A 14,163-nucleotide genomic window follows, 5' to 3' on the forward strand; every position below is an offset into this window, starting at 1 on the left:
CCATCCTGAAAAATGTTCAGCCTGGGAGTCCAGGATGATGCCCATATTATCATGTGCTCTTTGTATTTTGCACCTGGTTTTTCCTTTTCTTCTTCCGGGGGGAAAGGGGGGCAGAGAGAAAAGAGTTGAACACAGACTGTAATTTACTGAAACCCAATGGAAGAGAGGGGTGTCTCCTCATCAAATCCCCCTCCTCTCTTTCAGCAAGAAGAGGTGGCTCAGATAAAGCAGCTTGATTGATATGGGGGAGAGAGAAATATTACCTGGTAATTGTTTTTCTGCATCCCATCAGTACCCCCCGGTTGGAACTGAGCAAGTGATAGGGAGGAACAGTAATATATTAGTTCAAAGATGATCTATTGAGGCTGCAGAATTTAGAGGGTGTGAAATATCCAAACAGAGATGTGGTAGATCAAAGGCTAGGCAGCAGCAAAATGGGATCCATTATAGACCCCCTTGTGGGAATTCTCAGACTCCAAACTGCTAGAGGTGTGCTGGGAGTGACAAGGAAGGGAAATCAGCCTATACATTTCATCCTCTTCTAGTCCTGCTGCCAGGGTCTCTGGCCTGGCAGTGATTGCCTCCCACTATAGTCTTACTGGCAGGAAGGTGGGGGCATGGAATAGGCTGTGGGCTGACAAGTAGCCACAGCTGACTTATATGACTCTGCATGATCACTACCATTGCTTGGGCCTGATCATGTTATCAGCAACTTTGGAAGAGTCCATATTTATTTTAATAAACAATTACACGGGAACGGAAAACTTCCTGAGGATGCTGCTATCGAGAACCTAAGCACTGCGGAGCAGGCAAGTAGCTAAGACACTGCCACCTCATTGTGATGAAATGAAATCTCTGTTACTAATCCTGTCTCTTCTCTAGCCAGAATAAAACATTCAATTTGTGATTAAAAAACCCTTCTGTGTCTGTCTAAACTTCAACTGTCCTGCCAGCTGAACTGAGTAACATGAAGGTGTGGTGCTAGACCTGGGGTGGGGTGCAGCTACTGAGACCCTTCTGCTTCCCTGGGTGCTGGAATTCAAACCCCAGCGCAGAGGGGACTTTAGTTCCAGATTTTGATTGGCAGGGCAATGGAACCTTGTGGGTCCTGATGCCTGTGGTTCTCTATGAACATGCAGTTACAGGGACATGTATATACGGTAGTGTGCTTTCTGACAGACATGGCCTAGAGGTAGGTGCATAGTATGCGATATGTGCGTAAGGGCATGCTGGAGGTATGTGCACAAGTGTATATAGTGAAGTTTAATGGCCTGTAATATACAGGAGGTCTGACTAGAGCAGGGGTGGGCAAACTTTTTGGCCCTAGAGCCACATCTGGGTGGGGAAATTGCATGCAGGGCCATGAATGTAGGGCTGGGGTGTGGGTAGGGTGACCAGATGGGATAAAGAAAATATCGGGACACATGGGGAGGGAAGGGGGTCCCGCCGGCAGAGCAAAAAAAAAAAGCGGAGTCCCGCTGGCAGAACAAGGGGGGGGGGAAGCAGAGTCCCAGAGTCCCGCCGGCAAAGGAAAAAAAAGCGGAGTCCTGCCGGCAGAGCAAGGGAGAAAAAAAAAAGCGGAGTCCCGCCGACGGAACAAAACAAAAACAGGAGTGCAAAATATCGGGACAAATTGCATCCCGACCAAACATCGGTCGGGACATGGGACGAACGCCTAAAAATCGGGACAGTCCCGATTTTATCAGGGCACCTGGTCACCCTAGGTGCGGGAGAGAGAGCAGAGTGTGGGAGGGGGTGCGGTGTGCAGGAAGGGGCTCAGGCAGGGGGTTGGAGTGCAGGGGGGTGCAGAGTGTGGGAGGGGGCTTAGGGCAGGGGGTTGGGATGCAGGAGAGGTGCAGCAGGGGGTTCAGGGCAGGGGGTTGGGTGTGGGGTGAAGGAGGGGTTCGGGGGGCAGGCTCCGGCCCAGCACCGCTTACCTGGAGCGGCTCCGGGGTGGCAGCAGGGCTAAGGTAGGCTCCCTACCTGCCCTGGCCCTGCGCTGCTCCCGGAAGCAGCCGGCACCATGTCCCTGTGGCCCCTGGAGGAGAGGGGGGGCAGAGGGCTCCATGCGCTGCCCTCACCTGCAGGTACCTCCCCCGAAGCTCCCATTGGCCGCGGTTCCCCCTTCCTGGCCAAGGGGAGCTGCGGGGGGGGGGGGCAGTGCCTGCAGGTGAGGGCAGCATGCGGAGCCCTCTGCCCCCTCGCCCTCCCAGGGGCCACAGGGACGTGTTGCCAGCCGCTTCCGGGAGCAGTGCGGGATCCGCGGCGCCACTGGGGTGGCAATCCCATGGGCCAGATCCAAAGCCCTGATGGGCCGAATCCGGCCCACGGGCCGTAGTTTGCCCACCCCTGGACTAGAGGATGTAATGGTCCCTTCTGGCCTTAAATGTCTGTGAATTTATGAATTCATTTATTGGGTGCAGGTAGGTGCTATGTACAATAGGAAGGGGCTAGTGCAGATGTGTGCGCATGTATATAGAGAGCAGGGTTTGATTGAATTCTTGCCCTATTTTTTTGACTATCAATGGGACAAAATTAAAAATATGCAGAACTTCAGCATCACTATTGCAGACACACAAAAGCAAGTAGTTAAAATAAAAACACCTCTCCTAACTATGTCAGGTTGTCCCTCTCTGACCAACACCTAGGTCTCATACCCCCTCAAAGTCATGCCTCCTGATCCCCCTTCCTATCCAAACCCAGGCTCCCCCAAATTCCCCATACAAGGTGCAAGGACTATTTCCCTGTACTCACATATCCAGATCCAAAAATGGACTTCATAACATATTCCTCCATAACTAGACCTCCATCCCTGAATAATCCTCTCTCTCATATCCTCTGTAGCCCTCTCTGGCAGCATAAACCCCTCTCCATCTGATTCCCCTTCCCCAAGGTACATTTCCCTAAAAGATTATTTTAGCATGACTCGTGCAACAATTGTGTGATTTATGAATCAGAAATAGCATTTTGTTGTGGAACTGTCAAAGCAGGCATTGCAAATGCTGAAGCTAATCTCAGAGAATAATAGAATATTAGACAAGTCTTTCAAGTACTGTGGCTGAATTTTAAAAGAAAACTAGTTTATTTCATGCCAACACAATTAGTTTTGCAAACTAAGGTAATGATAAAGACTATCACATCTCATGCTCCAGGACAGAAATTAATTGCCTGTGGGGGTCAGGAAGGAACTTTTCCCTATACCTGGTAAAAAAAAAAAAAAAAAAAATTTTAAAGGAGAAATGGATTTTTGAGGAAAAGGAACATTTTCATGAAAATTCTTTGTAAATTTTTAACAGACTGAAACAAAAATTTTGTTTTGGTTTTGAATTGAAATCGCTAAAAACCAAACCTGAAATGCTGATTTTGAGTTCAAACAAACTAAATTAAGTTTTTATTTTGATTTATTGAAAACTTAAAAACAGTAAAAAAAATTGTGTCAAAACTGAAAAACAGTTGGTTTTGTTAGAAAATTGTCATTGAAACACCGTTCTTTGATGAGCCTGAGTTCACCCCTTTCTCTGTCCCATGTGGAGAACTGCACAGTTGGCTAGCTGCATTGTAACAGGCAGGGTGACCAGATAGCAAGTGTGAAAAATCGGGACGGGGATGGGAGGTAATAGGCACCTATATAAGACAAAGCCCCGAATATCAGAACTGTCCCTATAAAATTGGGACATCTGGTCACCCTATAAGAGGGGTTTTCTCATCCCTCTGGAGCTTCAGTTAATTGTCCCTGCTGGATGCAGAACGCAGACTAGCCTCCATGGACCAAGTTGTGATAGAGCATGGCAAACCCTGTCTTTCTGCGGTTCTAAATCTGGCAGTCCTTTTCTATATTTTAATATAGGATAGGTGGCAGGCTGTCCAGTTTGGAGACTAAAGCCTCTGTTAATCAAGAGAACAGATACAGCACAGGCTGCTGCAATGTAAATTTCCCTTACAATATCCAAGCCACTGTCTCAAACTCTCCCCTGAAGGGACTGCCTCTACGAGTCACAGGAGAGTTCCGTCTCCCTGGCCCATTCACTTTGCCCAAAAGCATGCAAATTAGCATTGATTGTGATGGTGGGCTTCAGAGTGGACACCTGTTCTGGCCATTAGAAACTGGCCTGAAACCATTAACTCATTTCTCAAAGGCCATCAGATGAGAAATACTTTCCAATCAATAGCAAAATGGGCCATTGAACCTGTGGTTTGGGGACAAAAGCAAGCAGATCAAATTCAATCCCATGAGCAGCTATCCAGTACTCCTGACAGCCCTCTTTAAAGAGTTCAAATACACCAGAAATAAAAATTTCAAGGTAAGCATTTTTAGGTGAGGGAGTGGAGGGGAACTTGGACTGTTCTACAGGTCAGCTTCAAGAGAGCAAAATGTATCTGCTTCTGCTAACCCCAAGGGAAGAAGTTGCAGTTGAAGAATCTCTCCTCCCTAGTATGAATGGGGATGGGGTGGTCTGTTTAAAAAAAAGAGGACAGGTGTTTTGGAAGCACAAGATTCCAGAGCATTTAAACAAAGAAATAAAGGTTAAAACTATTTAATTCCTAGTGAGAGGAGGAAAATCACTGCTGCAGAAGTCGGAGAACTGAGCAGTGTGCGTGATCTGAGTCAGTAAGAGGCAGGAGAGGGAGAACAGAAGATGACTGCAGGAAGGTTCAGACACTGAAAGACAGACACACACCAGGATTTTGGGGCTGGAGTGATTGGTTTACACTGTGACTAAGTAACAATCAACTGGGGGACATACAAATATCTGAAAGGTGTAAATATTAGGGAGGAATTGAAATTAATTAGCATAATAAACTAGGGTGTAATGAAGAGCGATAGGATGGAGTCAATATAGGAACACATAGGATGAATATCAGGAAAAACTTTCAGACAGGGAGCTCTATCAGCCTATGGGTTAATTTCCTAGTGGAAGTGGAAGCCACCTTTCAATTCACAGTGGACAAAACCAGCATAGTAACTATACTGTAGGGCAAGGGAGGTGATTTACCTGGCTCAGAGTCCATTTCCATCACTAGAATGTGAGGAGTGAACTGGAAGAATGGCTCAGTCAGGCAGTCAGACAGGGCAGCCCTGCTGTATTTCCCAGGCTGCTCTCTGTGATGCAGGCAGGAAGGTTGTATGTATTCACAGGCCCCACCTCCTGAGGCTCTGCAGCTGCTAGACTGGACACAAAAGGGTGAGACAGACACTGGCACATTTGCCACTGCTGCTTTGCACCAAACTCCCTGCCTTTCCTCGTTCCTAACCTGGAGCAGATGATCCCACGGGGGCAGCTGCCTGGGACACACCTGTACTCAAATACCAGGGTGAGTCATTGCAGCTAGATCTGGGATTAATGGGAAAGGGGGAGAGGCAGGCCAGAAATCAATAGGGAAAGAGAAATGGGAGGGGGAGCTTTATGAAAAATATCTCAGAGGGCACAGACTGGAGGCAGCTGGGCTCTCAAGGCCTGACGTCTGGTACTTGCTGCAGTCAGACCTAGTTTCCTCCAGACAGTCCATGCATTGAGTTTAGGACCAAATCTGTTTTTTCAAGCTGCTGAGGATCAGGAGCGAGAGGTCACCCTCACCCTGTGGGCAGCTTTAGATTTCTACAGAAGTCTCTATGCTTGTGTCTCCCTGTGACATACACCTGGGGAGAGTCAGTGACTTGGACAGACTGTGCTACCCCTCAGGCCAGTTTTTCCCCAGGTACCAACAGGAACTTGTTCAAAACAAGAGATCCCTGTGTTCCACAAATGCCTGCAAGTCCTGGAGATTGAAGCAGCTCAAGGTAAGATTGCTGGAGTTGCAGCCAATCTCCTGTAAATTATCCAAGGAAGCTCTGGGAATACTGCAAAATTAGATTCAGGAGAAAGAAATGAGGGGGAGCAATTTTTTGTTTGCAATTGCTGTCTGTGACCAGGATTCCCTAGTGTCAGCATCCCTGGGTTGTTTATATGCTTGAGAACGAATTTTCTGCATTGGCCACTGTCAGTGGAGAGTAGCATTCCTTTGCTATTCCTCTACGGTTAGGTGTACTTTTGCCACCCTTAGAACTGACTGCTGGATTGGGTTGGCCAAACCATGTCTGTATTGCCATCCACTAGCGTTAGAGGTATAATGTCTTGCACTTTGACACACTTCACATTAACTCTGTGCGGGCCATTATACACAGCGCTCTGAAGGCTGAATCAAACAACTGCTAAGTGCAGAGCCCTAAACCTGCCCACAAATCACATGCACACTCCAGTAAAAAAAACTGTGGGCCCCATCACAGCATAGATCTTTGAGTGGCTGAGTTGTTCAGCGCCCCTTTTTGCTCCACCACGGGCGGCAGGTGTACAGTCTTCATCCAGGGAGTTATTCCATTACTGATCTTGTCTCCAGCTATAGGCACTGTACATTCAAGAACTTTAAAGTGGTGAACAAACCCTCAGGATGGCGTCAGGCAGGTGACTTAATTAGCCTATTTTGTGGTCATTTTTTTACATGCATCTTGCAATAAAGCAAGAGAAGAGAAAGTGTTATTGTTCAAGGGGAGAACTGAGAGCTCCTGATGTTCTGAAAGTCAGTTCTCTGATTTCTTGCCCTCTTCCTATTTTTATTTCTATAGCAAAACTTTGAATTGACAGGCTTCCCTTGTCAGTATCATGTCCTCAAAGTATCTGAGATTCTCCATAAAAGAGAGAGAGACTGGTTTGATTCCCAGAACTTTCCTGAGTCAGACCTTCTGTCAGAGAAATTAACTTTTGTTCCTTACCCTGCATTCTAGATGTCTTAGCTCCCTGGTAATCAAGAGAAACAGCAGTTTGATATCCAGCACCATAGTGCATCAGGGCCTCCATAATTAAGAGCATCTGTTTGCTTCCTGGTGCTCCTATGTTTAGAAAGCAGAAAAATAGATAAGTTGTTTTAAAAACACAGAAGAGAGGCAATGGTTTTAATAGAAAAGATAGAAATTAAAACAACAGTACCATGAGTTAGAACAAAGTAACAAACCAATGACCTTTACATAGGTGAGCTTTAAGAATAAACTAAAATTAGTAACGAGGGAAAGGATTAAAAAAATATTACCAGCTAACAAGATACATATCCCAGATCACCTCTAAAATGCTGTTTGTTTGTTTCTCTCTCTGTTATCGTAGCCAGTCTTGTCTTTTCCCTGTTCTTTGAGGAAGGAATGAGCCACCCCGCTTTGTACAGCGCCTGGCACAGTAAGCCCCTAGCTCAACTGGGACCTTTGGGTGTCAATGTAATAATGATCCATAGCTGCTTTCTGTTCCTCACAAATGTCCCCAGCCCCTGTTCATTCATCTCTTGTTCTAAAATACAGGTCACTTACCCTGAGGTCAGCTTCAGGCTGAAGGATCCTGAAAGCAGATATTCAGAAGCAGAAGTGGAAAATGGCAAGCATAGAATGCTCTGAGAGACTGGACCAGGAATACCCTAGCAGCAGTTTGGTTCAGGGATCCTATGGGGACAGAAAGAGGACCACAAACACATGGTGTGAAAATGATGAAGGCGATGAGGAAGAGGAAGCTGAGGAAAGCGACAGTGATCATTTTGGGAACGGCATGCAGAAGGACCAAGATCCGGTGTCCAGCAGCTCCATGCCGAGGGACAGCATGGCAGAGGACCTTCTGTGTGAGGAAGACGAGGTCTTTTATGAGACCTTCACCCTTATCAATGCCAATGGCGTGGCCAAGAAGTTGAACATGATGGTCAGTCTTCGCACCAAGAGTGATGAGGGCGATGAGGAAAGCAGCAAGGAGACAGTGTGTCAGAACTGGCATAGCCGGCCAGTGAGGAAGCCTGCTGTTCTTCGGCGCAGCCCACAGGGCATAAATCACTTTGGCAGGATGCTGCCAAGCTCAACCGAGTACGTGGACACTGTGGTTACCCTGGACAGTGATTTAGACGACCCCGCCAGGGACAGCCTGCCGTGCAATGGCATGGAAAGCATCAAGAGCTACATGACCAGGAAAGTAGAGGGTGGGGTGTTCCCAGGAAATCCAAGTATGGACTTCAGCAAGCCAGGGGGGAGCAAAGAGCTTCCCCTGAAAAGCAAGAGAGGAGTGAAGTGGCTAAACCCGAAAGCTGCCAACAAGCCAGCCGAGATAGCGGGCAGTGTTGGGGCCCTGAAAGCAGCCACGGTGAGGAGGGTCAGGATTGGGACGCAGCAGGTGGGCAGCAGCGAGGTGGAGGAGCGGCCTTACAAATGCATGCAGTGTGGACGGGCCTTTAAGAAATCAAGCAACCTCCTGAGCCACATTGACACGCACAGTGGGGCCAAGCCGTATGCCTGCGAGCTGTGCGGCAAGGCCTACTCACACCAGGGCACCCTGCAGCAGCACAAGCGGTTGCACACAGGCGAGCGCCCCTACAAGTGCCCGTTCTGCATCAAGGCCTACACCTGGTCCTCGGACTACCGCAAACACATCCGCACGCACACCGGCGAGAAGCCCTACAAGTGCCTGGACTGCGAGAAGGCCTTTGTGCGCTCCTCGGACCTGCGCAAGCATCAGCGCAACATGCACAGCAACGACAAGCCTTTCCCCTGCCAGGAGTGCGGCAAGACCTTCAACAAGCCACTCTCACTACTGCGCCACCAACGCACCCACCTGGGTGAGAAGCCTTTCCACTGTCCTGACTGCGGCAAGGAGTTTGCCGTGGCCAGCCGCATGGTGGAGCACCAGCGCATCCACACGGGCGAGCGTCCCTTCTCCTGTGCCATCTGCGGCAAGTCTTTCACCAAGTCCTCCAACCTCTTCGAGCACCAGACGTTGCACACTGGTGAGCGCCCCTTCAAGTGCTCTGAATGTGGCATGGCCTTCGCCCAGTCCTCACGCCTCATCCGCCACCAGCGCATCCACACCGGCGAGCGGCCCTTCGCCTGCGCCGAGTGCGGGCAGGCCTTCGCCCGCTCCTCCACCCTCAAGAGGCACCAGCAGATCCATAGTGGGGAAAAGGCCTACCTGTGCTCAGACTGCGGCAAGGCCTTCCGCCATGCCTCGCAGCTTACCCAGCACATGCGGGTGCATACGGGGGAACGGCCCTACCAGTGCGCCCAGTGTGGCAAGGCCTTCACTCAGTCCACCCACCTCATCCGCCACCAGGCCAAGCATGGTGCCAGCAATGGGGAGCCGTTCTCCTCTTCCGATGAGTAAGTCCCTCCCTGGTGGGTCAGCTGGACACCAGGCACTCAAGACACCTGTCTTCTGAGGGGCCAAATACAACAGACCTGGGCTTCATCAGGTTGAGCAAATATGAGAGAGGGTTTGTATGCAATATGGAGCAGGCACCACTCTCTGACCAAGTTGCTTGTTGACTAGAGGAGGAGATCTGCAAGTACTTGTCTTCATAAATGCACACCAAAGGACCCAACCAGAGCCCACCTGTGACAGGGGATACAGATGAGGAGAGAGATTATGTAGAATACACCCACCTTGTCATCTGTCCAGGCACCAAGTTCAGCTGTTTACCAAGATCTTCCTGCTGGACAAAAGTTCAAGAGCACATCGCAAACTGACTGACACTCCATAGCTGTTGCTCCTTCATGGGCCCTCATGCCAATTCCTGCTGCCCCTTCAAGTGTAGTTCTACTCTGAAAAGGGACTAGGTAAGAAAATGGCAGATCTGCTCCCAGTACGTGTGTTCAGAGTTGCATCTGACACAACACTGCTTTTTACTCCTGTTTGCCCTGCAGAGCCAGGTCAGCTAACGGAGTGTGAGCTGAAGTCTATTCCTGCTTGTGTGTCCTTAACAGAATGGTTAATGAGGAGCTGGTCTACATGTAGAAATCATACTGGTTTCACTAAATAGATTTAAAAATACACTTTTGGTAAAAGTGAGGCAAGTCTGCATGTAGACAAGACATACGTTCCATGCAGTTCCTGTGAAACACCTTGGAAGGAAACAGGATGGAATAGGGATCACCTAGGGCATGGTTTATGTGTAGAGTCTCTGTTACTGGTGATGATGCAGAAGGAAAAAGCCCTTCTTGACTCTCAGAGTCCAGGTTGTGTGTGCAGGTCTGTCAGCTACAAAATACATCTTATTACTTGTAAGTTGCGCACAAATCACCCACAGAATGTAAATATGGAACCCACCAATGTCATTTTAAGAGATCCCCTTGTCAGAGCAGAACTGCACTTTGAGGTATTATAATCTCCATAATGAGGATGCCCCAGTGGCCAGCCTATCGACAAAAAGCTTTCCTGAAGTACCTCTCATATGATACCATGAAAAACAAAACGAACATGATACCATGAAAACTCCAAACAAATATATGTACTGTGGAATACTTACAAATGAAGGCACTGACATCATTCCCTTCTTACTGGCCTGTTAGGAAAAGGATGAACGTACTTTTTAAATGGGGTTGTGCTGGCCATGGCTGGCTGAATTATTGACACTGTACACAGTGACTTTCCAATAGGTGCAGAGACACTGGGTGGCAAATGCACAACTGATCAGTTTCTGGCTCATCTTGGGTCTGATCCTGCACCGCTGTAACCAATGGGTATTTTTGCCAGTGGGAGCAGGAGCAACCCCCCACTGCTCAATTCTGCATGTGAGGTATTCATAGCTCCAGATAGCTCTGCTTTATAACATCTGTCTGTCCTCGAGACTCTTTCCAAGAGGCATCCCAATTAAGCAAAATTAGCTTCCTGATTAAGCAGCAGTCCCATTCCTTCATGTTTTATTACCAGTTGGCATCAGTCGGTTCCCTAATTACGCAGACTTAACGAAGTCAACTTTCTTTTAGCGTGTCTCTCTCTCTCTCTGTTGGTGAAGCTAGCTTTCTGAATGTGAACCAGTCTTTCTGAGTCTGCAGACAGCCAGCTCCAATGTCTCTGCTGCTGCTCAGAACTTTACTGGCTAACAGCACGCTGGAGTTCCACTGCTGTTTTTCAGAAATTGGTGGGCAGCAGTGAAGATGTTAGGCATCTTGTCAATTTCATGGTGCTTGAGAAAGCTAGGAATAGCCTAAGAGAGGTGACACTGGAGTTACTCACCAGGGAGGAAAATACAAAAGCAGAGGTTGTGGGAGGCTTCTTCCTCTCACCTTCCTGGCAGCTGTCAAGAAGAGGATTTTCAGACCTTGCAACAGCCTGGTGGCTCTAAAGGAGTGAGAGAAGAGACAGAAAGCTCCTTCCTCCCTTCCAGCTGCTAAAGGGGGTGAAAATGTATCAGTCACCTACTCATCAGAGGCTGATACAATAGATGGAGCCTACAAACAGGGTCCAGGGACACCACCCTGCCCAGCAACTGGGTGCTTCATGGGGCTGAACTTCTTCTTAGGCTGTTGCTTCTAGACCTCACGAGTGGCCTCTCCCTCGTTTTCTGCATCTATCTCCAGATAGTGCTGCATGTGTCATTCTAGGCCACCTCTCTTGCCCACCCCACACATTTCAGATATTTGCACAAACCCTTTCACATTACAGCTGCCCCTCTATGTAGATGCAACACTTGTTGGACTGTGCCTCACAGCAGAAAGGATGAGCAACCTGTGTGAGAACTGCAGCTGTTCCACAGCCAGCTACTCAGCGTTAGGAAAGGTGCAGCAGCACCAAGGAAAGCAGCAAATGTTCCACGTCTCCCCAGAGTTAAGAGCTTCAAGATCAGTCCAGTAGTTATGCTCCCTAGCTGGCAGCATGCTGCACTATCCAGACAGCCCCCAAGACATCCCTTTGGAGAAGAATGTTTTTCATTAATTTCCTTTCTCTGCTGTGCCTGACTACCTTTCGGATCTAGGAGAGCTAGATACAGCTCTGTCTGGAGCCTATCTGTGCCACTGCTATCTTCCAGAGAGAAAGGGGCTTTCCAATGTAATAAGAGGTGCTCCATCATCCAAGTGCTACCTCCTTCACAACATCAGCAGCCAGGGACAAAGCTGTAGTGGACATGTATGGCTCTGCCCTCCATATTCTTCCATTTCATCCTAATCCTTTTGGTCCTCTCCTGCACACAAGACTCCAGCTCCTCTGGGATGGGTTGCAAGATCAGTCTGGGCAGCTAGGAAAGGAGTGCACTGAACTGTCTCCATTCACTCTCACTGGTGAGGTAGGCCCCTCTTCCCCATCAGGCCAACTCGCTAAGGTTCCATAGGTAGCCAGATAGCAAAGTTGTGCGATCTTTTCAGCAACAAAGCAAGCCCAGACTGATAAGGCATTTAAAATTCTGCCTGACAAGCGCAGCTCCTGATGAAAAGGTACCAAATGATTACAACAAAGTCATGAGCCAACAGGAATAAACCATCAAGAAACACACACACACATACAGGGGATTAAAATAAAGGGAGTGCAAAATGAACCCTCAAACAACTTAGCCACCGAGTGCAGAATCTTCAGTAGGGAAAGAGTTAAAAGTGCAACACTTTGCTTCTGAAAGGAAGGGGAAAATTCCCCTTACTGAGAGGAAGTGGATAGGACAGGCCTCACCAGTTAGGAGGACAGACAGGGACTCTGGCCTTCTCTCCCCAGTGGGCCAGACCTATGTTACCAGTTACTGCTGCCATGGAGGAGATCTCCTGACCTCTGTACTTGACAGGATGCTTCACATGACACTTCGTTCATGGCTCTTTAACTCTGCCCTTTGTGTTGAAGCTGGTGAGTGCCACGTAGAACCAACTACTTGAACACGCTGTGACATTTGAGGAATGTAAATATCTGTAAATAATAGTAATAATAATTAATAATAAATGTGCTCGCATTGTAATGGGGTTATATTTGCCAAGAACTGGCCTGGGAGGGGTAGTCTAGTTTTATTTTTTACACTTGCAAAGGTTTCCGTCTCTGATGATTACAAATTGGATGCTGTAATATACCATGTGGACAGAGAAGGAAATAACATTGGGGACATTGTTTGGTGTTCCCTTGAACTCCCCAATGTCTGAGATATTAAAGCTATTATGTCTCAAGCAAATACACCGGAAATAAATATTCTATTGCCACTCATGTATCTCCATGAGTGGCTTAAAGGAACCAGGCTCTGGCTCTCTCACGTGTCTTGTGGTATGCATTAGTTACATTAGTTTGAAATTCTGTGCCAAAAAATTCTGCACACAATATTTTAAAATTCTGCATATTTTATTTGTCAAAATAACACAATATAATCAAGCCAGTTTCAATTATTTTGGTAATTTATTTCAAAATACTCATCAGCAACTATGTCTGTAACAATACAGACAAAAAAGATTCAGGAAATGTTTTTTGACAAACAGATTCTTTACAAGGCATATTAATACAGAACTCTGAGTAATAATTAATTTAAACTACAATACAGAACCATATTTCCTGCATCCCTCAGAAGCAATGCAAAGGCTTGGGGGAGTCAGGGGTAATGGAGGAGCTGAGGGAAGTAATTGCTGGGAAGAAGCCTGCATGTGAACTTGGAGGGTTGTTGGGTGTGGGTGGGAGAAGTATGGAACGGGGGAGTTTTTGGACGGGGAGGGATTGTTAGGGAGCCGCCACCTGGCTGACCCCTAGCGTCTCTCATTCAGTCAGTCACATCCCCATTTGTCCCTGCATCCCCACTCCCATTTAGCCCCCATCCCAGTCTGTCACCCCCACCAGCCCTTCTGAACCCCAGTCTGTCACCCCCAGCAGCCCTATGTGCCCCATGCTGTCCATCCCCCTATATCCTGAGCCTCCAGACCTGGCCCCACGGGCAGGGAGCTATGAGGAATGCAGCTCCTTTCTCTTCCCTATCCGCAGCTGGGGCTGCTCCTGCCCGGGAGTGGCTGCTCTCTGTTCTGGTGCCACAGCGGCCCCTGGGGGGTGAAAGGATTAACTGCAGCACCTTTCTGGCAGAATGTTTTTTCTGTGGGGAAAAAAAAATCTGCATAGCACATAAATTCTGCACGTGCACAGTGGCGCAGAATTCCCCGAGGAGTAATTAGTAGATAAGGTATAAATATAGATGCATGGTGTAATTCAGTGTCTGATGCTGCACTTGGACCTGAGCCAAAGCCTGTTTGTGTCCACAACAGCAAGAACATATGAGTGTATTCAGAAGTGCACAAGAGCATGAAAGCATGTTACTAATCACAGACATGTTTTTGAGCACATCGATTTTGAGCACATCGATTTGTAGGTATGAACATAAGCCTGCAGACACAACGTAGTGCTGTGTCTTGCCCTGCACAACTGTAGGCATTTCAATTGGACAGAT

General features: G+C 48.0%; 1 protein-coding gene across 1 annotated transcript; it reads left to right on the top strand.

Annotated features, from left to right (window-relative positions):
- Positions 1-7,391: 7,391 nt before the first annotated feature.
- ZNF648 (zinc finger protein 648) lies at positions 7,392-9,155 on the top strand. The gene has a single exon (XM_065409923.1). It carries the CDS (start codon positions 7,392-7,394, stop codon positions 9,153-9,155), a length of 1,764 nt encoding a protein of 587 aa, XP_065265995.1.
- The last annotated feature ends 5,008 nt before the right edge of the window (positions 9,156-14,163 follow it).

This window comes from Emys orbicularis, chromosome 8, assembly GCF_028017835.1.
Source record: "Emys orbicularis isolate rEmyOrb1 chromosome 8, rEmyOrb1.hap1, whole genome shotgun sequence".
NCBI classification, from domain to species: domain Eukaryota; kingdom Metazoa; phylum Chordata; order Testudines; family Emydidae; genus Emys; species Emys orbicularis.

What these genes read in the sequence shown, in the direction of transcription:
- ZNF648 (XM_065409923.1), top strand. Translation starts at nt 7,392, where the DNA reads ATGGCAAGCATAGAATGCTCTGAGAGACTGGACCAGGAATACCCTAGC.